Source organism: Simochromis diagramma, unplaced genomic scaffold, assembly GCF_900408965.1.
Source record: "Simochromis diagramma unplaced genomic scaffold, fSimDia1.1 OVJJ01000421.1, whole genome shotgun sequence".
NCBI lineage: Eukaryota > Metazoa > Chordata > Actinopteri > Cichliformes > Cichlidae > Simochromis > Simochromis diagramma.
In genome coordinates this window covers 4,470,120-4,497,518 of record NW_024387250.1, presented here as the reverse complement: position 1 = coordinate 4,497,518, position 27,399 = coordinate 4,470,120, and the positions used below count along the sequence as shown (strand labels likewise).

General features: G+C 39.5%; 3 protein-coding genes across 4 annotated transcripts in view; 2 read left to right on the top strand and 1 right to left on the bottom strand.

Annotated features, from left to right (window-relative positions):
• Positions 1 to 9,128, top strand: part of hpse2 (heparanase 2) — a 53,703-nt gene extending 44,575 nt beyond the window's left edge. The window contains exons 8-12 of the mRNA XM_040001453.1: positions 793 to 899; positions 1,046 to 1,160; positions 4,101 to 4,246; positions 6,357 to 6,503; positions 8,665 to 9,128. Of these exons, the coding sequence (XP_039857387.1) occupies positions 793 to 899; positions 1,046 to 1,160; positions 4,101 to 4,246; positions 6,357 to 6,503; positions 8,665 to 8,827 (678 nt within the window). The 3' untranslated portion in view covers positions 8,828 to 9,128. The remainder of the gene's footprint in view (positions 1 to 792; positions 900 to 1,045; positions 1,161 to 4,100; positions 4,247 to 6,356; positions 6,504 to 8,664) is intronic.
• Positions 9,129 to 15,634: 6,506 nt separating this feature from the next.
• On the top strand, positions 15,635 to 23,700 carry hps1 (HPS1 biogenesis of lysosomal organelles complex 3 subunit 1). 2 transcript variants are annotated; one of them, XM_040001682.1, is made up of 19 exons: positions 15,635 to 15,983; positions 17,494 to 17,623; positions 17,717 to 17,908; positions 18,015 to 18,146; positions 18,571 to 18,713; positions 18,792 to 18,900; positions 19,025 to 19,185; positions 19,338 to 19,440; positions 19,531 to 19,615; positions 19,801 to 19,856; positions 19,938 to 20,105; positions 20,376 to 20,546; positions 20,752 to 20,828; positions 20,917 to 21,054; positions 21,203 to 21,268; positions 21,471 to 21,615; positions 22,661 to 22,774; positions 22,877 to 22,959; positions 23,035 to 23,700. In XM_040001682.1, exons 3-19 carry the CDS (start codon positions 17,792 to 17,794, stop codon positions 23,195 to 23,197), a joined length of 2,031 nt encoding a protein of 676 aa, XP_039857616.1. In that variant the 5' UTR covers positions 15,635 to 15,983; positions 17,494 to 17,623; positions 17,717 to 17,791; the 3' UTR covers positions 23,198 to 23,700. The 2 variants fall into 2 exon arrangements, with proteins under 2 accessions (XP_039857616.1, XP_039857615.1); XM_040001681.1 differs by lacking the exon at positions 17,494 to 17,623 and having other exon boundaries at positions 15,636 to 15,983.
• Positions 23,549 to 26,329, bottom strand: st3gal7 (ST3 beta-galactoside alpha-2,3-sialyltransferase 7). The gene is made up of 8 exons (XM_040001683.1): positions 26,145 to 26,329; positions 25,753 to 25,918; positions 25,520 to 25,646; positions 25,094 to 25,431; positions 24,805 to 24,991; positions 24,525 to 24,665; positions 24,183 to 24,335; positions 23,549 to 24,094 (listed from the first exon to the last, which is right to left on the bottom strand). The coding sequence occupies exons 2-8, from the start codon at positions 25,899 to 25,901 to the stop codon at positions 24,008 to 24,010; spliced, it is 1,182 nt and encodes a 393-aa protein (XP_039857617.1). The 5' UTR covers positions 25,902 to 25,918; positions 26,145 to 26,329; the 3' UTR covers positions 23,549 to 24,007.
• Between the last annotated feature and the right edge of the window lie 1,070 nt (positions 26,330 to 27,399).

Here is a 27,399-nt window from a genome sequence, read left to right as displayed (position 1 = left end):
ACTTAAGTTGTACTTAAACTTTGACTATAAATAATCCCAGTCATATGCATATATATTGTATGCTTGATAAAATGGGGATGCCTGTAATGACTCCTTAAACTCTGGAGTTCTATACCTGTAATGTAAATACAAACTATATGACCGGACATATATTTGCATTTCTAATGAGTTTGCAAAATTCTGGATCATCCAGACCTAAGATAGTTTTGGGGCGGGGTTGCTGAAGAAGCCACATGTGCAAACCACAAAAGTAAGCCCTAAGGGTAAGATGGTTATGGCTGCCAATTCATAATATTATCAAAACTGGGTGAGTTGAAAGATGATCAGGGAAAATAAGCAATCACTACCAAGAAATAAAACTTAACAGGAAAAAGGAGTGGGATTCCTCTGTGTACCACCACTCAAACAATAAGGTCAGGTTTATGTCTTTCTGATTTGTTGTTATTATTATTATTATTATTATTATTATTATTATATTTATTATTGTTCTCTTTGTATTGCTAGAAGTATTTTGTTGCAAACTCTCACGACGTCTCACTCGTTTACAGAGACAGTAAAATGCAGTCATTTAGCATAACAAAACAAAGGTTACTCTTCATCATTAAAGTTTAGGGATGCTGCTTATCCTACCTCTTGTTCAATGTTAGCTGGCATAATCTCCAGCCGAGCCCAACCGTGAGTTGGATGGATGGTCCTCAGATAATTTTAGATGGAAAAGGTTGCACTGATTCTTAAGCCTAAAATGTAAAATCCAAATTTGTTGATAATTTTCTTTTCAATGACTCATCGCAGGTTGTGAACACACATACTCCGGGTAAGAAGGTGTGGCTTGGTGGACTTGGGCCAGCATGGGCAAGCGGCATCAGCAATCTCTCTGACACGTATGCTGCTGGCTTTCTGTAAGTATTGTTATCATCATACTACCTTTGCTTAAAACATTGGAAGCCACAATTAAAAAATCTTTCATATTTTCTAGTTAAAAGTATTTATTCCTAATAAAATATTGACTATTTCTCATGTATCACATATTTTTCACATATTGCAGGTGGATGAACACACTGGGTATGGCTGCACTGAATGGCATTGATGTTGTGTTGCGTCACTCATTCTTTGACTATGGATACACACATCTTGTGGACCAGAATTTTAACCCTCTACCTGTAAGCCTCTTTATTTTATTTCAAAAAAGATTAAAATGTCTGTTCACTTTCTTAGTGCTGCAATCAAAATGGCCAGGATCTGACCGGACAACTATGCAAGAGTTTTCCCTTATTAGACTTGGTGCGTTGATGGCACCTCTTACTCTTTCCCGTGGGAGCTATTAGCTGAGATGAAAGGTGTTTAGTGGTGATGAGTAGTTAGACGCGGGGGCAAAATGCCATGTAACCTTAGCCCTTTATCAGTAGCACAGGACAGTGTCACTGCTCCCCTCAACCCCCATCATAACTTTGTGCTTCTCTGTGTGGGACAGTCTGCCGGTGAGAGATCTGCAACCTGAGAATCTGATGCACAGGCATGTTAGTCAAATAGCCCGCAAACCTGTGTGGAATGAGACTGCCCAATGCCAAGTTCCCCGGTGGTTTGGTCTAAAAAATAAAAAAACCTAAAAAACAAAAACGTATTATTGTTTCATTGTTAGTCACTTGGTTGTGCATTATTAGAATATGAGGGGGGAATTATATTAACACGTGTAAGAGGTATACCTCTGCAGTCACGATGTTTGTTTCTTATTAAACCCTCTAATTAAATTCTTTTTAAAAGGGTGCTTTGTAGCATTGTCTCGCTTTTTAGCTAATCTCATTTTGTTAAAAAAAAATCCTGAAATGTCAAGAAGTGATAAAATGGTACCACCTGCCAAGTTCATAAAAAAGATTTATTCAGTTAATAAAAATGGGTTTATATAAAGCAGAGTCAGTGTAGGGTGAGAAGATTAATTCTTCCAACAATAAAGGAAAAAATGATGGAGGCATTTATCAAACATTTGTTACTATTTAGGACTTATATTCTTTTTCTTTTCATTTTGCTTTACTTAGAAATAGGTAGTCTAATGTGTACTGGCAGCTCCAAAATACATTATTAGCTGCTAATGTTAATGGGCTCATGAACTAATTACATCTGCAAAACATTTTTCAGAAATGCCCTCATTAGATCTCACTAGCGGGCATGCACTTACTTTAACCTCACTTCACCTATAAGATATTAAACAATAAAGATTGCTTCATTTTTTTCCTCCCTCTTTGTCTCCATTATTTTTCTGGGAATGGGGATCTCCCGCTAAGATCACAATGCTTTTAACATGGCTGGATGTCTGAAGGCTGCACCAGCCTACCTGCTGAGAGAATTCACTGCAGCGCCAACCTGTCCACTGCATGGGAAATTTATGACCTGGCCCCATCCCCTATAGGATGACTCCACCATTGGTAGAATCTAGTGAAAGCCCCCAACCAGCCCACTGAATGGCTCAACTGCTTCATCTTTTTTCCACACTTTTCTCCCCTCCCCTTCCTACTTTTTTTTTTAAAGCATACTCTTCTTTCCCAATCATGCTTCTCTTTCCTGTTTTGTGTTGTTTTGACTCCACATGTGTCAGCCATCCCCTTTAGAAGTGAGCAGTAAACGCCTAAATTAAAGAGATGGCTGATTTTGTCTGAGATCCATTCTTTAAACAGAACTCTGTCTGACTGGCGCTAAGTAAGGAGATTTTTGCTCACAGTTAAAGAAGAAAGAATTTTTATTTCTTACATCAAAAGCAGGTTGATGATGCAATGGGCTGAATCTAATTTGTCCGTATTAGCTAACCATAAAGGTTTAATTGTTATCATCCTTTGTTACCTCTGAGCAGCTGAAGTTTGTTTGGTGTCTGGTGTTTTTATTTTATTTATATTGGCATGTTACCAGTTCTTGAAGTAATGGTTGTTCCAGCAGTTGACGTTTGTCTGTATATCTATCCAAGGGGGGAAAGTAAGGTGCAAAAAAACAAAATTAAATTTAAAAAAGACACAGAAAGGGGTGAAAAAGACGATGGCGAGCAATAGGATAAGAAGGAAACAGTTACACAGCTGGAGATCTAGAACCTCAACAGATATTTCTCTAAAATATTCCACATTAACAATCACTAATCATTGCTGTGGTCATCACAGCCACAGATTAAATTCTATCGGTTTATTGATGTTTTTTGTTACATGTGTTTTTGAAATTTAAAAACAAAGCAACAAGTTTGGAATAAATGAAACCCAAGACTCGTCACTGCTCTTTGTCTTATTCTTTGTGTAATAATCATGGATCATACATTCATTCATCCGTCCCTCTGGCCGTGGCCACCACTATACTGTTCTATACTGTGCTGTGCTTCTTCGATGCCTTGGCAGCAAATTAAGTTAAAGTCTGAGTGGAAAAAAGAAGCCCTTAAATGTTGCCATATGCAGGATTGCATGGGAACTTCCTGAGGAGCACATGTTGTTCTGGGTCTCTTGAAGAGGTGTTGAGTCCCTATAGTCTATAGAGTTTAACTTAGTATGGTGGACCACTCAACAATCATAATGAATACAGCAATTCATGATAGAGGATAATATTTTGTAAAAATGTCATATTTAAGAAGTGTCAAATCTAAACGAGTCAGCGGTTGTTAAATACAATGTGACGTGTGTCATGTGACAGTGCGCTCCAACTAGAAGTCCAGTATTCAGACTTGATGTTTTTGTGCACCACGTCTCTCTTTACACACGTTAGCCACTTACGACACATACTTAACTCTCACAGCTTGCGAAACCAAATCTGTTTCTACAATCACCAGAACATTTCATGTCTCGATTAAAAACAATACAGATTTTGGAGCTGTTCTGTTTGAGGGGAATCCAGAGTTTCTCTCTTTCTTTTTTTTTCTTTTTTTTTTTTTTTTTTAATGAAATGTTGTTTTCTTTTATTTTGCATGTAAAACGTCTTCTCCACACCTATTGCTTTTTACTGGTGTTTTTCAACTGTCACTACTGGAACCCTGTCTTGAAAAGTTACAATGAGAATGAATTAACTAATGCAATCATAAAAATAATGCAAATTGTTGTCTCTGTGTGTGTGTGTATGTGATGATATTTCATTTACAGGATTACTGGTTTTCTCTGGTGTTTAGACGTCTGGTTGGTTCCAAGGTTTTAGCTGTGCGAGTGGCTGGACTGCAGAGGAAGCCGCAACCAGGACGAGTCATACGAGACAAACTACGTATCTATGCCCACTGTACCAGCTATCAAAAGTACGTGCTTAACTACCTTGGATTAGTTTGTAACCTGTTCCAGTTTTGCTGCTGAATGCTCATAGACTTTTAGTAAAGTCTAGCAATACTTTCAGGAATGTCAGACAGAAAACAGATGACTGTAGTTTAAAGAACCCCCCCTCTTGCCTCTCACAAACACCTGAGGCTGGTGTCTGGTGAGGAAGAACAAAATCCCTAACTCCACCATTTGGCTTCCCATAAATAAGCAGACCATAGACACCCGCTCATTCACAGCTCAGAGACTATAAAACTTAACGGGTATCACTTATCAGGTGTGTGGGTTCTGTCTCCCTGTCGTCAAAGGGCTGCTGAAAGGTGTGCACAGACCTTTATCCCATGTCAGATTGGCTGGAGGGGGATATTTGAGGGGGAGGGACAATAAGGCAGTCTGTGCCGTGAGGAGATAAAGAGTGCCACCGTGGCCTGTTCAAGGTTATCATTTAACCCAGGCCAGTGGCTGTCAGCACCAGGGTAGACTTACGGCCATACTCTAGACGGTGCTCATTTACAGGTGGAGCATCTCTTAGAAAAATATCGGAGTACGGCAAAGATAGATGGTTGATAAATGTGCAAGAAATACTACAGAAGCGTGAGTTCTAGTGACACTCATGCAGATATTCTAAATAGTTTTCAACAAGTGTACTCACTCAGTCTCTTGGTATGTATTGTAAATTTAGGAGTAGAGAAATGCCCTCGGCATGTGGAGTCACTGAGCTCCACTCAAGATACCAATCAGCCCTAGACTCATATGTTCAGACAGTGAAGCACTAAAGCAGTCTGTCTCAAATCCAAAGCCACTTCAGTTGCCATTATTTCTGCTACTTTGTGGTTTTACACAGTCAGCCCTTAAGTAGGCAAACCATTGTAGTCTTGGTGGTTTGACTAAATTGTATTAGAGAGCAAAGAATATAAATGTGTCCAAGCAGTCTTTGCAGATTAAATATGACTTCCACTGCCGTTTTACCCCTGTTAGTGGTTTGAATGGCATTTTTTTTCACTTTCCAGCGATGCTCCAACATCAAACAGCATCAACACATGTTTATGTTCCTGGTTTGGATCTTTAAGAACCTCATCATTTTAAAGGTCTAAAAGGTTATTATCTCCTACTCCATCTAACCATCTGAACCATGGTCCACATTTCTGAGAAACAAGGCTGTAGGAGTTTAACACAGAGCCAGATATAATGTGTTCCCAGTAGGAGTATGGGACTATATCTCCTGGTAGATATATTAAACATTAACAGTCCTGCCGGGTTACTGAAATTGCTAAACCTGTGCACAAAAAACAAAGGTAAACATAAAACCAAAATCCAATATTGCTTTGAAGATATGAGATTTAGGAGGTAGTAACTGGGAGCGATGTCTACCAGACGGTGAACACCAAGGCTGACATGTGGTATTCACTAGAGCTGTGTTGTCTTTGTCCTCATATATGGGCTCTTATTAGATTTTATCATGTTTGTCTTATCTGTCTCACTGAATTATTTACCTTTGACCAGTATTCCTATCAAATTGTGTCCCCGGTGTTTTGCTCTAAGGAGAGGGACTCAAAGACTGTTGTCTGTGTAACTCAAGAAGTGTTGCCCTTTGTGTTCACACCCCTCATTTGACCCTGGGCCAGACAGCGGCAGGTTTCAATACTGGATATTGTATAAGAGAAGCAGATTTCTGTATTAGATAGACTTTATTGGAATGATAAAGGCTTCAGTTTAATATGTTGATGCTAAATATACAGTAGATGATGGGTTTTAGGCTATAATAAAGAGTAACTTGCTATGTAAAGGAATTTCCTTTTTTTAGCCGTCTTTATCTTTCTTTATTAATTTTCCGAAAGCCTTTTGATCCAGATTAGATCAAGGAGTCGTGGTTTTATTCCATTACTATATGGGATGCAAATATCAAAGACTTTCTTCTCTTTGTAGTCATCTTTAATTATAGAGAATTTTATTCAACATGGCAATGTAATATATAATGAATCCCCATTAACAGATGTGGCGAGGCGACGTTTTCTGTTGTGCCCTGATCTTTTTTTTTCTAAATGTAAAAGAAAATTAATGAGGCAGTGTCCATCTTTTTCTTTGTGACACTAGTCATAACTATGTCAGAGGATCCATAACGATCTACATCATCAACCTGCATCGATCGAGGAAGAAAATCAAATTGGCTGGAACGTTACGGAACAAGACTGTCCATCAGTACCTACTGCAGCCCTATGGCAATGATGGACTGCGAGCCAAGTTAGTATCTCCCTCGCTTCCTCTCTGTCTCTTACACATGTGCAGATATAAACGTAAACATGCAGACATGCTTTAGATAATTGTTTTCTATGTGAAACAGTTCTTTTCTATTTATTTATGTCGCTCAAAAAAGAGAAGTGTGACAGTTATTGCTCATATAAAACAAAAAGAAAAGAATAAAATGCTGATTATTTGTACACTGCTTGAGTAAACCTTGGTTTGTAAAAGGAATTACTTTGTGCAAATGTCAGGAAAAACACTGAAATGGAGAATAGGAAAATTATAATTTTATAAACAACTTTATGCCTCCAAACTTAATAGGGTGTTAAACATCAAAACTTCAAAGAGCTGCAGTGACTCAATTTACTTTTATGACCACAGTGTATAATTTATATGGAGCCAGCATGCTGAGTGAGTGCCACACCGCAAAACATGCAAATGTACACTTAAATGCAATTACCTTTTCCTGTCTTTATCTGGATTAGAGTTAGGTGAAGACAAGTATTCTCATAAAGAATAATGTGTAACAATTAAAGCTAACTGAAAAATAAAACTTAAGTTTGTTCAGATGGTCATTGTCATTGCACTGCTTTAATTTGCCACCTTAATTATTGAAGGAAATTTTCAGAGAGCACAGTCCTTTTACAGTTTTAATGTGTTTTCATGTCCTTTTTTGAGTCTGTTTTTATAGCCTACAACAGATGTTTTAGCAATCGATTTTTCATTTTATATACATTCCATTTGGCTACAATATATTTCACTTTATGTAACAAGGTAATATAATTCCCATTTCCTTAAAATGTCTCTTAAAATAAAAACTTTATGGTTTCAGTCTTTAACTCTCTCCCTTAATCCCCTGGCCTGTTATTCGGACTCAGACTTAAGACACAAATCCTGAAATAACAGTCTAATGACCTAAGACTGTGTGTGTGCGTGTCTGTCTTTTTGTTATATGATACCCACATGCGGCCTTAATGAAAGCTCAAGCATGATCCTTCAATAACAGTGTAATAATGGAGGATGTTTTAGGTGTTAGAACAGGATCGCGAGGCAATTAATAGGAGAGCAAGCTAACAATGTGCCTGGCCTAAAGTGCTTTCATTTACCACATGGAGTGCAGGGAGATTTTTATGATGAATTTAGCAACACCAGATGTCTATAAATTGGTTTGAGTAGTGGAACTTTTTAAGTTTTCAGACCCATGTATATTGAAGAAAGGCTTTGAGCAGTCCGGTTTGAATTACATCTTCTCATTAGTGAACATCATTTTATTTGATCTTTTCTTGAATTCAATGTTCATGTAAAAGTCTTCAAACCACTGCCCTTTATTCCTTTATTATTGTGAACATTACAATCTCAGGGGAAACGTAGTCATAACAAGATAGAAAATAGTGTTGACAGACTGCATTTAGATTAATAATAATTAGCATATTGTGTCCTGTATGGATAAAGAGAACCACTGTGAATTAAAAAAGCAAAGGTCATACTCAAACTGACTGTTATTTGGTTTAATGAAACTGGTGTTTGACTTTGTAAAATTGGATTTGTTCACGTAAGTAGATTTCTATGATCATGCCTAGTCAGGAGTCTTAAAAAAAGAAAAAAATAAATATTAATAGGTTTTACAGTAATTGAAGATGTAGCAGGGGTTATTTTGATGAATGTGACAACCTAAATCATTACAATATAACACTTTAACAGAGTGTCTTAGAAAATTGTTTCAAATATATTAGGAGCATACTGGTTTTTGTAGCCTTATGACTTTTATCACAGTGAGCAGCTGCAGTAAATGCTGCTAAAGCCAAATATTAGGGAATACAGATGACCCAAAATGTTAACAGAGAAATAAACTTGGCTTTGCTCTTGGTATTTTCCACTCAACATGTCAGTTTTCACACTTTGCAGTTGTTTTAATTACAATAATGTGACAACAGCACCCCCTGCTGGCAGGATGATAGGCAAGATACAAGGCCCATGAAATAATGAAGATCCCGAGTCTTTTGTTGATGAAGTCTTACCATGGCGAGAAATACCAGTTTTATTTGTCAGAAGGCAGGGGAAGAAGACTTGGAATATAAAACGGTCGGTAAGTTTGATTATGTGACTTAAGCATGTTGTAACTCACTGAGTTAACACACCGTATTTCTTCTTCTCTTTGCAGACATGTCCAGTTGAATGGGGAAAAGCTGGTCATGATGAACAATGAGACATTCCCAGAGCTGAAGCCCAAGACATTGAGGGCGGGACGGACAATAGCTATGCCTCCCATGACTATAGGTTTTTATGTTATCAAAAATATTAATGCTTACGCCTGTCGGAGATAACATTGATCCTTTATCCCCATGAAGTATCATCTGATACCACACCACCAACACCAGTTTTACTCAGATTTTAAAGACTAGAATACCACTTTGTGAGAAGTTTTACAAAATGCTCAAGTACTCTTACAGACAAAACAATTCTCTGGATAACAAGCTTCCATCCGCACTGATATATATTTAAATGATCAAGCAGATTAAAAAAATAAACCCAGGCTTTCTAAGTCAAGACACACACGCATTGAAAACTTCCAATTGCTTTTTACTAGCAGTTCCTCAAATGCTACAAGACTGCAGTTGCAGAAATTAAAAAAAAAAACACAAATTTTTTAACCTTGTGTTAGAGAGTTTAGACTTTTGAAAGTTTATTTACAGCCTCTATTTCTAATCTTTGACCTACAGAGTGAGGAGATTTACACATCACTTTCAGTATGACTTGATCCTTTTCACAGAGAGAAAACATACCATGGTGTGTTTCTTCTTGACCCCATGCTGTCTGTGTATGTTTGTGTATGCATGTGTTTTATTGATAAAGCTACTGATGTGTCTGTTGAGGGTGCCGCTCAAACCACACTTTTTTTTCCTCTGCCATATCAAATTGCTGAAAATTGCAAATCTCTTTTTTCCCCTCATTCTTTTTTGTGTGCATGCTTTGAGGATCTTTGTGCGCACTTCAGTTTAACTGCAGGATATAATAGACAGGATGTGTCACTAGCTGTTTTGCTGTGATGCGCAGATAGATAATGTGAACCCATCATTCACATCACCTGGATCCACAGCTAAATCACACTATAGATTAAAAAAAAGAATCAAATACAAATTTTTTTCAGGTACATTTTAGCACTTCTTACTCTTTTCTTTTCTTGATCTTTTGTTTTTAATCCTTTAATGCTGCTAGGTTTCTTTTGTACTAAATATATATATATATTACAGTACATATTGTACAGGTTCACTGTCATATTATTAGATTATGTATTGTACATAAAAAAGAGTGATAAAGTGTTTTAAGCTTGATATGTTTACTTATATTCAGTATACAACTAATTTATATTGCTTTGTCTTTATATTTCTATTATATAAGAGTTGTACTAATGCCCCAATTTTAAAGCAAAATCTATGCAAAAGAACAAAAAAGAACCTGTAGGAATGTACTCATTCAGTAACAGGGTGACCAACTGACATTGATTTAAAAAAAATAAACACACACATGGTGGTGGGTCTAATTAAAAGGGGGGGGGGGGGGGGGGGAACCAACACACAAATCCAACTATCTTGCGATGGTTTACAGACTGTCATCTGCATTTTACTTCAAAATATTTTGACTAACTTATGCTGAAAAGTAAGACCGCGGTCAGTGAAAATGTCCCCTCGAGAGAGCTAGTCATGACGCCTTTTGAGCTTTAAACTGACACCATTAAGAACAATGATAAGCAAGTGCAGGTTAAGTGTCTAAACATGTAAAATATAAAGAATAATTATCCTCTGACTGTGTTTATAGTTAATGTAGAGATGTTCATATTTCATTTGGAGAGCATTATTTTATATATGTAAAGTGTGCCTATATTATTTTTTGGTAAAAAAAAAAAAAAGTTTACATTAATAATAAAGACCTAAAAATACCCAAGATCTTGAAAGCTTTCTTTATTTTCTTTTGTAAAAATGAGCAATTCACCACAGACTACACTAAAACAAAGAATGTAATCCTACTCAGATGTTAGTTTGTCTACAGGTCAGACTCCATAACCTTTGACTGTAAATTCATTATAGCATTAAAGAGGGGATTTGGGAGGAAGTTTTACGTCTGCACAAACAGCTAAGTCCCATCATGTGAAAGTGCACTGAAACCAGACTCCACAGCGGTTCTCGGGACATGACGGAGATCTGCAGGAGCACATGGTAACCAAGAGAAAAAAGAAACAAAGAGATCAGAAGATATGATTTATACTTGCACAAGAGCACAAAGCAAAGCAGAAATGCCCTTGTACTGTGATCCCAATACAAAGGCACGGTATTAAAGTTTACCATCGTTTGTGCACTCACCCAATCAGCTCTTTATACACACACACACAGACTGTTAGACTCTGTGGCCCCAGTTGTGGAAGCAGCTGGAGCAAGTCTTTGTAGCAGGAAGAGTGCTGTCTTGTCACTGCATGAGGCAGCTGCTGATGGGAAACATGAAGCCAGGATGAACTAAAAGTCCAGACCTCAGCTTGACCCAGACAGGCTAAACCTGAGCCACACTTGGCTCAGTGTGCGCTGATGCATAGACAACTGGAATCTGCTTGGTAGACTCGTATAGAAGGGAAATAAAGGACCATGGTTAAATGCCCGTCATCTAGGTTCCTTCGGGTTCTCCTACACAAGAAAAACTCCACTGAGCAAATTTGATCTTTCCTGACACGGAGTCGTTACCACTGGCACCCCTTCAAGAGCCTGATCCAAAGCATATACCTTGAATTAGATTTTGTGCCATTCATGCGAAATAGCTTCTTGCTTTCATGTAAGGAGCAGAAATGTTTGGTCTGAGAAATGAACTTCAGGAAAAGCCTCCTTTCACATGTGGTTTATTTTAAACAGCCCGACATTGTTGACATGTAAGAATCAAACCAGACTCGTTAACACCTGGCCCATTTCATCTGGGATCTTTGAAGAGGAAATTTTATTCATTATACTGTGTTGGCCACACATATATATACAGGGTTAGATAAAAACATGCTTTATTTTCAAAGTAAAGTCAGAGAGAGAGCAGACGTACTAAAGTTGAATAAGATAAGTCGATTAAATTGGGCAGCACGCTCCAGAAAATTGCTTTAAATCTCAGTTGCCAGTACGGGTTAGAAATATTCTTACATCAGCTACCTGTTGATATGGATCAGAAAATAAAACTGCATGCCTTTCTGATGAAAAGCATGTTGAATTTGTTAACTACCCGCAGTACCTCTGCCCTGAAAGTAATGGTTAAGCAATAATTGACCGAGGCAATGGGAACAGTGAACTTAGTGAACTTCCTAAGACTCAGAACAGGATCTTACTAACCTGAATGGGTTGAAATGGTTTTGTTTGGCAAACTCTGGTTCATATAAACCCGTGCTTTGCGACAATAACGGCTGAACATCAAATCCTCTGACAAAATCAAATTCTGTTGTGGTTTAGGTGGACTGTATGGTGTCCAGCCACTTCTGCGTGACAGTCTCTCCTTAACCGAGGTAACTGCTACCCAGGCCCACCTAACACTGTTTATACTCCATGATCCATTTTGAGACATGCAAGGCCCTCTTGCCCTGTTAGCAAACACTGAGGATTTCTAGATGTTTACTCTGTATATACAGGATACAGCTTAAGTAAGACTTCTGTGGACGCCGGATCCCTAGAAAACTGATGGACCAGATTAGATTTTGGCCCGCAACATTGAAGTCTTGGCATTTTGAACCATTTTGAGCTAAGCAAGGTTAATAAAACATAAATATTTATCCTACTATGGTTCTTTGCTCCACTCAGCAGCCAAGCATACAAACAGTGCCGAATATTATGATATAACACAGATTTGCTGAAGACCTTTCTCTGAAAAACATAATGATATTTGTTGAATATGTTTTTATATGGAAGATATGTGTAAAATGTTGTTTACTGCAAAGGTTTTAGGCACCAAAAAAATCGACATGCTTTCATAAATATAACCACATTGGTTTATTTTGTTTTTTAGGTCGTACAATATGGATTAAACAGAATACTCAAGTCAACATTTCGTGAAACCAACTTTTCATTCAGCCTAGGTTTTCCAGGTTGTTCAAAGCACCTCCAAGAACTTGAAACTGTTCTTGTGCAGATTTAAGCTGTTCCTACAGTCTTTGTAGGAACAGTTTCTCACACTGACCCAATGGCATTGGCCCCAAAGTCAAACTGACCCAGTGGCCTGTAAAATTAACTCAGTCCAGAAGAGATGCCTTTCCTTTTTTGGAAAATGTTTGTTAAAAACACTCGGTCACGCTATAGGTCTATTCATCTTTATTCTCACTGGCACTAAGATCTAGTAAATGTCAATTCTGTGGTAACTGGCTCTCCCGAAGTGGCGCTCCTGCATGAGTGAAAACCTGATCTAAAGATTAAGACAACAAAGTGTCTGTCCCAGGACTTTTTGTGCCTACTGTGATAAATGGGTGGATGTTCACTGTGTTTTCATGCTTCAGAATCATCCATCCATCCATTCGCTTCCGCTTCTCCTTTTCAGGAGGGGCGCTGGAGCCTATCCCAGCTGTCATAGGGCGAGAGGTGGGGTACATCCTGGACAGGTCGCCAGTCTGTCACAGGGCTAACACACAAGGACAGACAACCATTCACACTCACATTCACACCTAGTGGCAATTTGGATTATCCAATTAACCTATCCCCACAAGCTGCACGTCTTTGGACGGTGGGAGGAAGCCGGAGTACCCGGAGAGAACCCACGCAAACACGGGGAGAACATGCAAACTCCACACAGAAAGACCCCGGCCTGTTGGTGGAATTGAACTCAGGACCTTCTTGCTGTGCGGCAACAGTGCTAGCCACCGTGCTGCCCCGCTTCAGAATCAGTTTTGGACCAATTAGAACATTAATCTGTTCATCCATCATTCCATTGACTTTCTTCCACTTCTCCAATTCCAGGTCACAGGGAGGCTCAAACCTATGGCAGCTGTCATTGGGTGAGACGCTGGGTACACCCTGGACAAGTCACCAGTGTATCGCAGGGCTAACACAGAGAGACAAACAACCATTCATGCTCATATTCATGCCTATGACCAATTTAGAATCACCAATTAACCTGAGAAACATGCCTCTGTGGGAGTGTGGCAGTAAGTTGGAGAGCCCAGAGAGAACCCATTCAGGCATGGGAGGAAACTCCAGATGGAAAAGCCTGAGCCAGCAGATTTAAACTAGGACCGTGCTAACCCCCATGCCACCCAAGCCAGCAGACCGCCTCCTAAAATCTTTGCTCAGCATGCAGAGTAAGGTCCATGTATATAGCTTGTTATTTTAGCCATTTATCAAAACACATCACATTACCGCTATAGAAGGATGAGATTCAAAAATGCAGACTTTTGGTTTAATTCAAAAGGTTTTAAGGTTTCCTCAATAACTTTTGAAGACCTGCAGCAATTTTGATACCCAGTCCCTGGTTTTTAGGGACTCATAAGCAATTTGGCAAATTAATATAATATTAAATAAAAAACTCCACAGTTTTTCATGTGACAGAGTTTTTATATCAACTGTCCTTCCTGACACAACACCAAAATTATTTCTGTCTCCTCCAGGGATTGAACTGGGGGTCTTTTGGTTGCAAACCACTACACTTTGAAGTCACGTAACATAATATGAAATATAAAGCTACTTAGATAAAAATGTTTTGTGACTGTATGCAGTGTGGAATCTATGTTTTTTATGAGACTTTGCCTTTTTAAGTTGTTGTTTGTTTCTGGGGTCTCCAGGCTTTAATTTTGACTTCAGGTAGCAAAATGCAGCTCAAAATGGTCAAGATCAAGAATTTTGATTAATATTCCACTTCCTGACCTTCAAAAACTCGTGTGATGCCATCGCGGTTTGTTTTAGATCTGTGCTCTAACGCACTGCTGCATTTGACTAAATCTGAGCACAAAGTTTAGAATTTATCAGGCTGCTTCTCTTTTCTGTCAATAAACACTTATTACACCGTGTGTTTAACAGGTGCTTTCCCCTTCACATCATTAAAGAGAAAACATCATCAGCAAAGGTGGTGGAAGTCTAACTTCCGGAGGAGGGGAGAAAAAGTTTTAAAACATTTTGGGCAATGACAGCACTCTTTTTAGATTTTTTTTTTTTTTTTATAAATATGTTTTCACGGGTGACTTCATACATGCAACTGTGACACCAAAGTGACCACTTAAATTAAAGAAAACTTTAGTGACAACGCTTCAAAATAAGTGTCTAAATAAGTGCTTTTAGATATTTCAGGATGGCTGTCAAGTGGCAAGACTTGGTTCTACAAGGGCTTTGTACATGTACACGTTTATCTGTCTATCCAGATGAAATGTTGAATAGCTTTTTAGGTATGAAAAGCCTAATCTGGCTTTTCTAGGCTGATCTCTGATTTGCACATTATAGTGAATGAACTGAAAGGGGAGCTGGGGAGTGTTCTTAAACTGGGTAGATATTGTAAAAGCCTTTCTCTTTACCATGGAAAGCATCCTGCTATCATCCAACAATGTTGTCTTGCATGGGTGTCCAGAACGGGTTAGGGTTTTTTGGGGTTTTTTTTTTTTGGTTTTTAATGCTGCTCAGTGTTTTCTTTTTCCCTCTGAATGTAGCAAACGTCTTTGATTTCAGCACCACTCGCTCTCTGGTGGAACTGTTCTGATTTTGCAGTAGAACTACCTGTTTCTCTTGCACTCACTCCTCCTAGGATTCCATTTGGTGGACAGCAACAGCTCCCAAATGCGAAAGTCTGACTTGGAATGAACACCAGGCCTTTTGCAGTATTAATCACATAAATAAACTTTCATACATTTGCCAAACACTGTGACTCCCCCACCACCACCACTACAATATAATGCATCCAATTAATTAATTTCAATATTTTTTCCTCTGTACACGTCAAAGATTTGCCATTTTCTGAGTAGCTTCCATACAAATCCCGAAGCTTTACTACAACAGGCAAACAGATTTGCACTAAATGTCAAACCAAGATAAAAATATTTTAAAAAGCGGGCACGAGTACGCTACTAATCTCAGTCTCAGTCATGCAGCTGCATGCCACAAATACCAGCATAGCTCTCCTAGTCATGTGGGCCACTTTATGCACCAGCACATGACTTTTTCCTGCCTCACTGATCATCGGGCTCCCCGAGGGGTAATCCACTTCGAGGAGCTTCCACTTAACACGAGCTCCTTAACAGCAGCAGTCTGGCGGGCGCTTCTCCTCGATAGTTTGACAGCTCCAGCTCTTTTCACACCAGCAAACTTCCTGCCTGAAGTCACATGACTGAACGCTGGTGTGGCGCTGCAGCGCGGAAGGAAGAAGGCAGCTTGGGTTGAAACTGTAACCCGCTATGAAAACGTCCCCAAACGGCCCGGAAAACTGAGGAGGGCTGATTGATAGGACAACGGAGACACTGGACTGGGATGCTGGAGTTATCCGGCGCAGAAAAGTGTGAGTGATTTGCGGTGATACGAGTTGTAACTTTGGTCACTACGTTTGTGGATCAGCAGACTGTGTATGGAGGAAGTTAAAAGTTTTGTAAAAGAGGGAAGGCTTTTAGTAAAACACGGGATGTGAATGCACGGATCGGAGCTCCATGAAAAAAGATAAGCTGCTCATGGTTACATCAGGTGTTTCTGACTGCACATTTTTAGTCTATGGGTTTGCAAAAGATTTGCAAATCAGATTTTTCTGCCTTTCTCACAGTTTTTGCCCAACTGGCTATCATGAGATATTAATTAAATATGCGTTAGATGTACAAAAATCAGCCAAAACATAAAAAGAAAGAGAAGAAAAGATTGTTTGTTATGTTTCAAAGCTCTGAGCCCCTAAGGATCCTTTCTGTTTCAAAGCTGTCGTTACCCCATCTGTACACTCACTGTGTTGCTCTCACCACAATTACAAACATTATTTAAATCTTTTGTTGAGGAGAAGGACCTTTGTGAACAAGGGTGGACATTTTGGTATTTATGCTCCCGATCTTACTTTTTTCCTGCCTCTGAGCCTGAATATCGTCATTAATATACTATCAGAGTCTACCTACTTTAGGCCAGGAAGCAACAGAGCCTAGGAGAAGGCTTATTTCCTTGCTTTCGGTTACTCCTGTGGCAAATGTATTCACAATAATAATACTGTTACAATGACTCAGTGTCACTGAGCTAGTCGTGATCTTTATACCAAAGATGCTACAGAGATACAAGTGTCATTAATTTCTGTACCTATAATCTATAATGATTTTTTTTTTAAACAAGTATCCTTATTTCCTAATAATATAGGATTTTTAGGTCGATACAAATAGCAATATTTGTTTATTTAAAAATCTGATATATGGGTGGATTTTTTTCAGCCCCATGAAACAGTCCTGTTTTTCAAAATAAGCGTCATGACCCAGACTGACTAGCTTCATATTCCTCTGTGTTAAAACGGAGGCTTTGCTCTTTATTTAACTATTTCCACATTGAATTGTGGTATTGAAGCTCCATTAACTAAGATTTTTCACTTGATGATGGCTTTTGCATTGACAATGCCTTCTTTATTCACACACATGCTACTACCTGATCAAGTTTTCTGTAATGGGAAACGCACCATGGTTGAAGGGTGTTTCGGGTATTACAATGCCGACATCGATATACTTGCTAATGGCTAATATCGGCCCCACCAATATATCAGTCAGGGTCTATTTGGCAACCTTTTCATAAGTCACTAGTTCTCCAACATTTTCTATTACAGTCATCAACAATATAAGAATATATCATTCATTCTGCTCTATATTCTTGCCACCTGGTTGTCCACACCTACCTGCAGTGGCTTTAAGCCCCATCAGGAGGCCAGTCCTGCACACTGAGAACTGCTTCTGTAAGCTAATCAAATATAAATGCATGCTTACACAGACATGCTTTCAGATCAATACTTATGAAAAAATGATGTGATCTTTTTTTTTTTTTTTTTTTTTTTTTTTTAGATTTCTCAAACTTGTGCTCTAAATGCTGGAACAATAAAATGGAAATCTGAGGATTGAGTTCCGTTTAATCGTGTTTCAAGATTTTAACATCTTCCTTTTGGGCATGCCTTAGCTGTGTGAATAGTATCAAGTCAGTCCTTTGTGCTTCACAAAATTCCTCCCCGGACTCTGTTTTATGTCTTTCACCTCAGTACTTTTAACATTTTTTTTTTTTTTTTTACAGCCTAATGCGTGTGGAGAAGTTGGAGTAAAATAGGACATCGCATTAAAACAGGACAGGAACGCATCTGTAGTCCAGATGAAGTGCTTGCTGATAGCAAGTGAGAGTGCTGAAATGCTCTTCTACTGGACTGACTTGGAATTTCAGCAGAATATCCAGAAACAGTATGGAGCGTCTCAAGAGGAAGGCCACGGGGTAAAGTTGAAGAAAGCTGTATTCAGCAGACACTCTGCATGTGCTTTTGAACTTGTTTCCTGTACGTGTTAAAACGAGTTGATCGTTTGCTTTTTTTCTCTCCCAGTTTCCGGCCTTTGAGGACAGCATCAGCACTCTGTTTGCTCCCATCATCATCTCCTTCAGCACCATGGTGACAGAGGCTGACAGCTACACATCTTTCACGACAGAAAACAACCACATCTACGTACTACACCAGGTAGCACCCGCCATACACAGAAAAAACTGTCTTCATCCCCCTGCACAAGTTCCTAAGTTATCTAAAAATTGTGCTATGACTCTAATTTCTCTTGACCTTGTTTGAAGATTTCTGATCTGTAAAGCAATCAGGCTTCAGCAACAGCACCTAAATGCAGGCCTTTGTCTCTGTGAAGCAGCATGTTTTATCATGTGAGTCTTGTTAAGGCTTTATCCTCCTGCCGCGCATGATGCAGTTATCGAGTCCAAGCACTTGACATGTTTCAGGTCCACTCAGCGTCAGCAGCCTTTTAGCTCTTTCTTGTGTAAACCCTTTATCGCTTAGAGAAATCAAAGAGCAGAAGACAACCGCCTTCACTTTATTTTCCAGCTCATTCATTCGCTTGGGGCAAAACCACATTTATTAGGGTATTTTGTGTCTACAGTTTGATGAGTGCCTGTACATTGCTGTGAATGGAGACGGCGAGGAAAAGGAGGAGGATCTAAGGAGGAAAATCTACGTGATGAATAAGATGATTGAAGTTTTGTTTGGCATGGTGACCCTCAGTGGGAACCTCCTCAGGAAAGAGTAAGACATTTTGTCTGTTTATCATTGGCTTTTAATACAGCATGAGGTTTAGTATGAGCATATGTTGCTCGTCACCAGACTGCGCGCCCGGGACACGGAGCAAAGGCTGAGACTGTGGAAGCATCTCCAGAGTCTGCTGGAGACCTACAGCCACCTCCGAGAGAATGATCAGAGCTTCTTGGTGGAGGTGTGGTTCTTTCTCACTTAGTACAGATTAGAAAATAGACTTTTTCTTTCTTTTTTTTTTTTTTTTTTTTATAAAAAAACCTCTTTAATATCTTATTTAAAAATCACCATCATCACTCTGTTAGGCGGTGGAGAGGCTGATCCACCCCACACTGTGTGAGCAGTGCATCGAATTCCTGGAGCGCCGTTTGGTTCAGCAGATCAACAGCAGCGTAGAGAGAGGAGGAGAGGAGGTGCTGCATGCTTTCATCCTGGTTCACACCAAACTGCTCGCTTTCTACTCCAGGTACAGATGTTTCTATAAACCTGTCACATTATTTTTATAGCTTACACCCTTCTCGTATATCACCTGTACTTACAGTTCATATACTCATACCTACCTTTTTTACTTTTTACAATTCAACATGGTAATGGCTACAACCATCTATTTCTTTCTAGCCGCAATGCAAGTATACTCAGCGCCTCAGACCTCCTGGCCCTCATCATCATGGCACAGAATATGTATCCTAGCAACATGGACGTGGATGACCCAAGTCCAGAGGTACAAAGTGGTGACAGCCTCTCAAACAGCACCGACAAAGCACGTTGTTACTGAGTGTTTATTCTCTCTTTCTGTGCACTTTGCCTGAAGGATATTGATAGTACATCTGGTTCTGGCCATGAAAGTTTTTACACCCCAGAGCCCTCACCTACAGACAAAGACTCAAGCAGTTCAGGTGGGTTGTTGAGTAGAGCTTTTGTGTTCAGATCATCAAACAGATTTTAACAGACAAGGATAAAACCGAGTAGATACAAAATGCAGATTCCTACTTCTCAAACTGTATCTGTGACCAGATTAAGTCATGTTAAGTGTGCAGAGCATGTTCTTTGTCATTTGTTTCTTTATTTTTCGCATCACCAGAAAAGCCAGTGAGGGGAAGCACTCCTGTGTTTGAGTTTGTAGACCCAGACATCCAGGTGAGAATACATTTGTAAACAAAGTAAACAGCTTTCTGTTTGTGTGTTACCCTGACACAATGTGAAACACACTGTATTCAGATGGCAGAGGACAGCTTGAGTACTCTAGAATTTTATCCACCTGATCCAGCAACCCCTCACAAAGTCTTCTTAGAGGTCTCGCAAAAAGATGGCCTCTATCCCATGATGCCTCACTCCATGTACTGTCTCCAACTGTGGCCTGGCATCACACTAGTTCTGCTAACTAAGGTTTGTGAATACCGACAAGCAAACAATGTGTGTATCAGTGACTCCATATGAAGTCGCGTACAGTCTATATGTGCAGTAATTTGCTTGTTTACAGTATGTGCGCACAGACATATTGTGGTTTGTGGCCAGTAGGGGGAGTCTTTTTGACTTATTTGGAGATACATCTATTTAACCTCTGTGCCATGAAGTGTTCACAGCATCTAAATATATTTTTGCTCAGTTGTTTAAACAGTTCATTTTTTTTATATTTATCTGTGTCATCTGTGTCAGTTTCCACACAGTGGAGTAGCCATGTCTGTGTATACATTTTGGGAAGCCTTTGCCAAACTGGAGAAGCGCTTAAATGAAGGCCAAGGAGGTTCCACAAGAGGCCAGCCTATGCATGAAGTGCGCAGCAAGCTGGATAAATTCCTTAAAACCCTGGCACTGAATGGGATACAGGTTTGTTTTTGTGTGTTGTTGTGCTTTTGCGTTGAGTGGCTGTATTCTTCTACACTTCCTCAGCACTCGTCTGCCTTTGCCACAAACACCCAAGTCAAAAAACTGACTTTAATCCTCATTTGTTATCACAGAAACACAGAATGTTTGCACATGATCCAATCAAATCTTTTTCTTTTTTTTTTTTGTCTTTTCTTCTTCTAACCAGTCCTCACAGTTGCAAAATGTCTGGACCGAATTCAAAAACCGGGCCTTCTCCAGAGGAGGGCCTGGGTTCAGCAGAGAGTAAGTCTCTTACTGCCCTCTGCTGGCCAAATGACAGCAAGACAGTTTGATGACCCTGTGAGGCTTTAAATGTCTGTTTATGTTGCAGTCTTATCCCGTGGTGCAAGAACATGAAGACCCAACTGTGTGGCATATACCGACAGTGTTTTCTGTCTGACTCTGGACCAGACGACACTCCTCGTCGTCTCTCCCCTGGCCTGCAAGAGCGGGCCCAGGCGATGGTGCAGTGAGTGTCTGTCAGCTACTATTTTCGTTGTTATATTTTAGGCTTGCCAACTTGACTTCATTTTTTTACTTTTGACACTGTGCAACCTCGTCCTTCATTGTTTTGTCTGTATCCTCTTTGTCTTCCTATCTTTGTCTCACTCTCTAAGGGAGAAACTGATGGACTGGAAGGACTTCCTGTTAGTGAAAAGCAAGAGGAACATCACCATGGTCTCATATCCTCTCAGTGCAGCAACTCTGTGATGTCCTGTTTTGTCTAATTTCTGTGCAATTGTTTTCTACAAAGCAGAATTTGTAATATTTGTAAAAGTATATTTTGTATTTTTATGGTTTTTAACAACATGCATACACTTAAAAAACCCAAAAAACAAACCCATTGTTATGCTGAGCGTATTAATCTTAACTGATTAATCTCACTTACCTGGAGGATTTCCCAGGCCTCGTCCACTTTATCTGTGTGGACCGATCAAGCGGACAAATGATAGCGCCATCACTCAGCATCACAGAGCGGACCACGTCTGAGCTGGGGAAGGGACCAGTGGCTCAGTATATCAAAAACAAGGTCACTAAAACTAGAACTACATCTTATTTGTTTTGGGGTAAAGTATAGAAGTCAATAGCCCCCTCGTCATTTCTTTTTATTTTGCTGGGAAAATGGGAAATGGGTAAATTGATTTATTGGAATGTGTCCAAACATAGATGGAAATGGAGTAGCTGTAGCTAACTGTAGACACTCGACTGTTCTACTCGTCTCATCTCTGTACATATTGATGATTATTTGAACAAAAAATGTCAAATTTGAATTTCTCACTCGATAAGATCTGTTGCCCTACTTCAGTCAATTTCTCTCTTCAATGAACAGTAGACCTAATGGTCAGATGCATTTCTCAGTTGCTGTGTCAGGTCTTTGCAGGAATGTTTTCCATTTTCTGTTCATCTGCTGGGTTTTAGGCCTGCCATTTCTTTTTTGGCCTTCACTTGTTCAGTTTTCAGTTACATTTTTAAGGATATGACAAGTTTTCAGCTAATAGCTTTTTGGGAATCACATTGTTGGTTCAAAAATACAATTTTATGTCTATCAAGCTATGTCATCTTTGGCATTTTTCCTAGACTCAACTAAAGAAATGTCAGCAAACTATGTGTTTGTGGAACAGGCTGCTAGTAACAAAGTGCCAAAGGTAGTAAGGAATTTGAAGTAAGCCTTCTGCTAAGTTTTCTGTTACGTCTAGACACAACATTAATTCTTCTTTTGTGGTACGTGCCTTTTTTATATCACTCTGCAAATGGTCAGGTGCAAGGACTGGACTGAAAATTGGTGAAAAGGCAGGCAATATCAAAGAAAAGCTTTGAAAGACCTTCAGAAAGCCTGGAGACCTATTACTCAAAAAATGACAAAGTCTGATTTCTTGGCAGTCAAACATGTACAGATAGTTTTGTTTTATGTGTGGTGGTGAGTTTATGTGTCGACTGTTTCCTAGTGTTGTGATAAATTAGGCCAGCTATCTGTAGCCTCATGTTCATCGTACATTAGGCTGTGCATAAGACAGCGTGTGGATAATCACAGTATGCATATTTTTGTCATTTCTTTTTTCTAATCCATACTGAAGATGTGGAGCCTGGTCAGCACAACACGGCACTATCTTCAGAAGGGTTACTCCACTCTAACATTACGTGATGGAGATTTCTACTTCTGCTACTTTCTCTGGTTTGAAAATGAAACTGTAAGTCACTGCTGTACTTTGTTTTGTTATCCATGAAAACAAATTTAACAGCCTGAAACAGCAAAAAAGCCTATAATTCAATTTGTATACCTCTTCAATCAGGGCTTCAAGTTGGAGGCAAAAGACATACCCATCATGCCCGATGACTCCGCCCCTATCGGGATGCTTGCTCAGAATTACTACAGGTAACCAGCCTGGTGTGATAGAAATATTTTTCTTTAATTCGTTCTCCTGACTAAACAAAGCGATGCATGTTGCAGGAAGCTGCTTCGGTACTATAGTAAGAATCACCCGGGCGAGACAGTGAAATGCTACGAGCTCCTAACAGTTCACCTGGGAGTCATCCCCACTGAGATCATCCTCCAGCACTGCAGGCAGCTGGCAAGCAAATTATGGGAGCCCTCACGCAACCCACTGCTGTAGACAGACCCACACTCTCACAGTGGGTCAGAGTAGCCAAGAACAAAAAAAACAACTCTTATTTTACGTGTTGTGTTCTGCTTCTGTTTCATTGTCAGTGTATTTTTGTATTGTGTTTAAAATCCTGAGACCCAAAATTATTTATTGAAAGCACTTTGATTTCTGATTAGATAAATCAAACCCCACTGTGCGCTGTACACACCTCGTCTGTTCCACTTCCTAATTTTTGGGTATTTTAATATGTTCTTAAAAATATGTATTTGACTTATTTCTTATTTATTATTAATCTAAACATTTGTATCATTTTACTGAGATATTTTTTTTCTTTTTAAAATTTGTGGCTGATTTTTGTTTTTTTTTTGGTTTGTTTTTAAGAAATGCAGCTATTGTCCCTTTTTTTTGTCTTTACTAATGGCAGCGTAATAAGATGTATGAAGGAAACATAGTAATAGTAATTATGGTTTGTCTGTCTTAATAAACGAGAAATAATTTTTGAGAAAAAACAATCAGTCTCACATTCTTATGTTTTATGTTTATTAAATTGTTGTAAACTCAGTTGAAATAGTACAGCGTGAACCTAGACCATCACATGTTTCTGTGTGGTAGCACAATTTAGCTTCTCCTATCACAATTACAGAACAGGATCCAGTGATTTAACATGTTCATTGAATTGTAATGAGAAAAATTAGCCTCTACCGTCACTTGGAGTTAAATGTGCTCAGTCAGTCAGTCAACCACATGATGCTGTGAGCATTTTAGAATCAGTCTGCAGTGTGTAGGGTTCTTCAGTTCTGTATATCACCAATCTTTGACTCATACCCCTCCTGTTAGGTCAGTCACTACTCCTGCAGCCACCAGGTCCTTCAAGAAGAGTTTTTCAGCAGTTACATCATGCACCACCTGGATATAATCATAGGGAGAAAAATGAGTCGAAGCATGAAGCTCAGACGCCTCCTTGCCACTGCTTTGATCATTAAGCTAAACTTACTTGAGACTTCATTGTGTCCATGCGTATGGCCTCATAATAATGAAGCCTGGCCTCGGGGTGCTGCATGTCATACCCAAACCCAGCCAGGCTCACCTGGTCGCACATCTGCAAAGCCATCACCACTCCAGTGGCACCAATTGTTGGCAATATGTTCTTGGGGAGGGAAAAAAAAACGACCTGTGACGTAGTTTGCAACATAAGTTCAGTCCCGTTTCGTTAGAATTACTCAGCATGATAGCAAAAGCCCTCCCAACGGCTGTGAGTTTATGATTTTAAGTGAAAGTAATTTTGTTATTTGCACAGTCATTAATGTCCACAGATTATTCATTCATAGAAACTCACATTTCTCTGGTTCAGTTCATATTTCTCTATAACTTGGCCCATCTTGTGAATAATCTCTGGGTGGACGATCTTGAAGCTCTCTGGTGTCAGGGGGATATGATCCACAACTTCCTTCCAGAACCACATTTTGGACCAGAAGCTCTATTGAAAAATAAAAATAAAAGGAGATATAGGGTGTATATGTATAGTATAGTGCCATTGCTACATGACTTTCTGTGATGCTTGTGTGTGTAATATGCCCTTTCCGTGTGCAGTGGAGGATCTTGTGATGTGGCCTTACCAGAGGTTGTTTGGTGATGACAGAAGTAAGCCAGTCTAAATCGAGGCTCTTAAAGACCACCACAGCAAATATGCTAGTCTTTCTGTACTCGTTTGAGGAGTGAGGTGCTCCCTCTGGGTACGTCAGGCGGATGGTTGTCCTCGAACCAACATCTCTCTCAAAGCCGTGCACCGGAGCATTATTCAGCCTGGTAACACAGATGGAGCCGGTGAGATGACGACCATCACAACAGTTTAAAAATAGGCGCCACAGTCTGTCTTTGGTGTCCACTTGACACAGGAATGCATACCTGATAATGATGTCATACTGATCTATATGTGATCCAAGATGGCTCCCATGAAGAATCCCTCCACTACCCACGACCACGCATCGCGTGCAGCTGCCTTCTCTCTTCAATGATGGAGGCAGGCCAGGTTGAGGCAGAGTGGCGAGCGCTACAGCGAGATGCTGTTCGATGCCCTGAAACCCAAGAGGAGGAGACAGACTCCATGGCTCACGCCTCTCCTGCTGTACAAACACGGGGATGTCTTGGAGGCCAACAGGACAAGACAGGTGCTTGAGGTGGTTTAGACACCAGCGAGGCAGACAAGGTCCTGCCAGCAGAGAGGCTGACCGATTTAGTACGGCCTGAACAGAGGGAAAAACATTTAAGCTAAAAGAAAGGGAAAGAAACCATCTCAAATACTTGCCAAGATGTACAAAGATGCATCTGTACCATATCTTTGGGTTGTTGATAGTCGTCTCTGATAGCTGCCACCTTGTCCGCGGAGAGATAAGCAGGAATCAGAATAGCCAAATAACATCCGATCAGCAGCATCAGGCTAAAGAAAAGGTTCTCCTCTCTTTACAGCAGATTGGTTTTTTTTAATGCAACAAAATATAGTGTTAGTTATAAATAGCACAGATAATAGCCCACAAAGGAAATGCAGTACTACAGATGTGCTGCACCTGTTGAGAAAAACATCTCTGGAGTCAGTCTTTGGGACCGCTTTCTTCCTGTGAAAGGCTGGTCTTGGGGTTGCCGCTTCTGCGGCCTCAGGCAGCTGCTGAGAGCTGTCGTCCAGGTCTGCTACACTCAAGCGATTCAGCGTTACCATGGCGCTCGTACTTTCACCTGAAACACACACAGTGCTGAACTCACGGCAGTGAACATAATCTCCACTTTATAACAGCAACATCATGAACTAAACTCTTTCTATGGCAGATACAAACCTCTGTAATTATAGACATCAGAGTAAATTTAACTGAAAAATGTGAGCTTACACTCTTTTAAAATGGTTTTTACACAGTAAAAAGCCAAGATCAACATCAATTTGAGTAATATAAGCAACGGTACTCACAGCCAGGATGATAAAAGACAAGCTGATTGTTAACTGTGTCCTTGCCTGAGCTCCATGGGTGAGAGGAGAGGAGAAGAACATAACAACATCTATTGTTATGTTCTGCTAAAATGGCTGCTGCTGCTTCCTATCTGTCTGAACTCTGTCACTTCCTTCAGAGTCACTGGTTAAACATTAACATGTCACTCATTTGCAAACATTTCTGACTGAGTGGGACCAAGTGAGTGTGTGTGTCTATACAATTAAAATCTGCACAAACACATCACGTGAAAGGGGGGAAGTGTCAGACATGGTAAATACTAGGGGTGCAACGATACACAAAATTCACGGTTCGCTTCGGTTCGATACTTTGGTGTCACGGTTCGATATTTTTTCGATACAAAAAAAATGTTCATGCCTTTTTAATTTGTCATTTATTAAAATTATAAATATATATTTTAACTCAAAAGTACAGTTTTTAAATTTAATGTTGCTGAAACAAAAGTAATTAAAAAAATAAATATATCTCAGGGCTCTCAAAATTTCAAAATCCCTGGTAGCCCTTCGAGCAGGGACTCTTCAGTTTTTGGTAGCCCAAAATAAATTTAAGTAGCCCGAATAAAAAAGAGAGCAATTTTTTGATTGATGTTTTGTTTCCTTTACAATATTATACATTAAAGTATAATATTGTAAAGGAAACAAAACATTAATCAAAAAATTGTTGAAAAACAAATTACAACATTGTATAAAAATTACAATCATCAACTCAAATACTTGGTTCTAATTGAACAGAAATTTCTATGAACTTGTAAGAACTGTGTAGGACATGAATCAGTCTGTGTCAGATCCTGAATTTGAAATTTCCGCTGAAGTCACAGGTAAGAGACAAGTGGAACCAAGATCTAGGCCATTTGCTTTTTGAAGTTTGCAAAGACTGCTAAATTTTGCCAGTGGTAGTTCACTCTTTGCAACATAGTATGCTGTTCTAAAAGATTTTTCAGGTTTATTTTTAGTATGTTATTTGCAATTGGTGTTTGTTCTGGGAAAGATATTGCAGACTGAGCAATAATGCATTTCTTGCATTTCTCATGGGTTCTAATGGGGGCCTTTCTTAAAATGACTGGTCCCAGTAACAAAGGCGCTTGTCGACTCAGAAATCGAGAGAAAACCAACAACACACCCGACAGAACATTATGTTATTTACACAGGTGCACATAAGTGGTCCGCATGTGCGCATTCGCTGTCAAAATAAAAGACGCGCACCAGATAAGAAGTT